The following is a 3,744-nucleotide window of genomic DNA, read 5'->3' on the forward strand; positions in this document are numbered from 1 at the left end:
ATGTTTAGCGTGTTTAGAGAACGGTACCCAGAATTGTTTCCTGAAAGTTGGAATTTGAGTAACTCATCGTACAACATAAAATACTACACTGAGCAATGCAAAAGAAAATGCATCTGCTCTGAAGAGGAGCAAGCGCGTAGACGAAGTTTGTGTAGTTCATTCCACTTTAGGTGGAAGCTTGAGGATTATTATGATTTTTTTATCGTCAAGAATCGAGTGCTTTGCGAACTTTTTGAAGAATTATCGTACCTATCTTCCAGCAAGGATAAAGAAGAAAACAGATCGCAGCGGTGTGATAAAATAAAAGAGGTTATCATGGTATGTGGCCCCTATCCGGATGAAATAATTCAGTTTTCTTCAGTGGTATCTTTATCATCTGCCCAAATAGAAATTGCAATACGTAGATTTGGAGGACTGGACCATATCAAAAATATAATTTCCACAGAGATAAGGAAACGGAAACCGAAATATTCACCAACCTTACCAAAGTCAATGCTAAATCAGTCTGAAGGGCCATTTTCTACCTTTTATGTTGGTTATTCAGAGTTGAAACAAATGCCATTTCTTTTCACAAATTGTTCTGGTTATGAGGTAGCAAGTCTATACAATTATTTGGACGATCTAAATATGAAATTGAGATGGAAAGATGAATCTGCAGATTTCCAAACATTAAGATATGCAATGAGAAAAACATATTTACAAGTTGAAAGTCATCTGGAAACCCAACGTTATATTGAGGCGGCAAAAAAAAAAGTGTACAAAATAGTATCCAACGTCTGTGTTTCTGAAAATATGGACAACAGGAATAGAACGAGATTGCTAAGTATACTTCAATATAACTCAATGGATTTTGTATGGGGTTCTGGGATAATTCCTTGTGGTGATATCCTCTACACAGCTGCAGAAGCTACCTGGAAGAATACCTCTGAACAAATTCATTACCCTAATTATGAGGAAGCTTACATATACAGCAAACTATTGGGCTGTGATACTGATGTTCGAGAATACCCACCAAGAGAGCCGTATATGCCTTTAAAGTCGAATAATGTGACTTCAGGTTTACGGAAAAGAAAGGAACTCTCTGTTCAAGAATATATTGTACCAAATGTACATAACTGGACCAATAATGATCAAATTAGCACCTAAGTCATATGAAAGACATTTACATCTACATCTCTTGATATTTTTTAAAAGTTGGCGAAATGATCTAGGTTTTGTAAAGACTATATAAACATCGATACCATGCGTATTCGGAACAACTTATTTTTATCGTTTGTAAATAATCTTGAGTTGATAAAATTTTGTATCTGTTTATACAACATCATAAATATTCATTACATGAAAATATACGAGCTGTAACTGGGAAGTTCTAACTTCTAACACTGACTGTTGCTCAAAAAGGCCTCTCTCAAATGGTTTTTCATCGATGTTTTAGAACGAGTGTCGAAGGTCAGCTGATGAAGAGGTCTTTTGTTATCTACTAATAAACATTTGAGTATTTTAGGCCCATGAGTAATAGGTTAGTTAATCTAAATTCTGTTTAATAAAAGTGCTTGGCTCTATAAGATGATCATTTTATATAAAATGAGGGATGAATGAACGTCGAACATGATATATGGATATATTAGGAGACCTGAGGGGAAGATCACTCATATTTGAAGTAATGTGAAAAATGTCATACGTTTGAATGTTGGTGAATATTAAGTTACTTTATCTAAATCAGAGTTTATTTTAAATGCCTCTGAGTAAATGTTTGGGATATCTTTGATTATATTTTAGTGATGTTATTCGTTTATCTTGACTTGCTAAGCGGTCGCAGTGTTATTTTGTTCCTTCATTTTTGTTGTAATTTCTTGAGGTGAACTCAAAGAGGGGAGGCTGTCTCTAAATCTTTTCAATGTATGGGTTAAATGTCTTAATTTAATTCTTACTCTAATTTTCAGATCGACTTCAACATACATACCTAGTAGTTTTGAACAGCATTGATCTAGTAGCGTGAGATAAAGTATGGGTTTCTGTTTCAAAACATCGGTAATTATTTATGAATTGTTTGTTGTTCTATTACACACAGCCATTTAAAAGAATAGTGTCCAACTTGAATAGTGAAACCTGATGATCCCACTTTTCTTCTTTTGGTCCTTGAAATATGCTTATAGGTTCATTTTTGACAGAAATAGTCTATATGGATATATTTGGATACTGGAGAAAATGCTTGAATCATGAAATAAGTAAATCGGTTGTGAAAAGTTATCTTGAGTTTTCAGTACATAATACTAAAGCCTAATGAAATGATGCCAGATAATCGTAATATGGCTCCCGTCAGTTTTCTATTATGGCCCCAATGTAAATTATTAAATATGTGGCTATTGATAAAACTTGCCTCTATCGTAATTCTGGGTGTGCTTGGTATCGCAATTTGGTATGATCCAGAGTCTGGGGCAAATTCTCATCTGTCTCAATGATTTTTGAAATCATTTTTTATGGGAAGGTACAATTTCTGTTCTTATTTTCAGATTGAATTTAATATGTTTACGTGGTGATTTTCAACTCCAGTAGCTTGAATAAAACGCTGATTTCTGCTTGACGACATTAGCATTTAACAACAAAGAAAATATTTCCATCAATGCCGATGTAGTTGATAAATTGTTATGTTAAAATTGAAATCGGTAAATAAGGAATAGCTGTTGAAAAATAGAGTAGCAATAACCATGGAACAGATTTCCATTATCAGCAAGAACTGTCTTGGATTCTTGTCTCACATCCTATTCCACTCCATTGCTACCATGGCAAAAAGATGGAAGGGCTACCCACATTAGATCCGCTGGTAACAGAATAATTAGGGAGATCTCAGGATTTGTTTCATCGTCATTCAACTTTCTATGGTAAAGATATCTCCTAATATGCTATAAGGATTCGAAGCTCCCTTTATTTTTAAAGGGAACCTTTGATATCAAAGGTGAAAAACGTTATAAAACCCCGGAACCTGTATTAATTGAAAGGACTCATTGAAAAAGACTTATACACTAGTGCAGTCAAGAAATGGGTAATACAACTTCAATATCAGATCCAAAGCCAGTCTTACCAAGAAGTAAAAGGGTTCTATGTAAGGATCAATGTAAATGTTCCTCAGAGGAGAAAAAAAGACAAAGAGAAAAATGCATGCAATTTAAAGAGTCATGGATGTTCACAAATCATTACAAATTATTTGCATCAACAAACCGAGTTCTTTGTGAAATATATGAAAAGATGTCCAAGTTTGGGCTCACTGAAATTGACTATTCTTTGAGAGAGGATTCAAAGGTTGAATTACCAAAGGATAAAGGTTATAAAATTAACTCTGTACTAATACTGTGCGGCCCTGATAATGGTTCTGACACAGACTTTATTACTGGATGGAACGTTGGAGACGCTACGCTTGCTTCTATTTTAACAAAGTATGGTGGTATTGCTGCTGTCAGAAAGATAGTAATGGAGGAAATTGATGAACCGTTTTCCTCAATATATGAAAAAGACAGCAGGGACAGATCTTCCATTAGGGAATTCAACATAATAGATTACAACCAATCTCGTAATTTCCAAGAATCGATTCCATCCATGTATTTCGTGGGCTGCTCATATAGTGCCCCACTCGTTTATTTGATTCAAGAGTTATCCTCACATCTAAAGAGGCAGCGACTGCAGGCTAACGCTTTCCAAATTGCGACTTATCTTAACACAAGATTTTGTAGATTGATCTTCCCTAAT

The 3,744-nt window shown here is 34.6% G+C and overlaps 1 protein-coding gene across 1 annotated transcript; it reads left to right on the top strand.

Annotated features, from left to right (window-relative positions):
- Positions 1-1,146, top strand: NCAS0J02360 (uncharacterized protein; the record flags this gene model as incomplete). Its single annotated transcript, XM_003678504.1, has 1 exon — positions 1-1,146. One exon carries the CDS (start codon positions 1-3, stop codon positions 1,144-1,146), a length of 1,146 nt encoding a protein of 381 aa, XP_003678552.1.
- Positions 1,147-3,744: the final 2,598 nt, after the last annotated feature.

Source organism: Naumovozyma castellii, chromosome 10 (genome assembly GCF_000237345.1).
Source record: "Naumovozyma castellii chromosome 10, complete genome".
In the NCBI taxonomy this organism is placed as follows: domain Eukaryota; kingdom Fungi; phylum Ascomycota; class Saccharomycetes; order Saccharomycetales; family Saccharomycetaceae; genus Naumovozyma; species Naumovozyma castellii.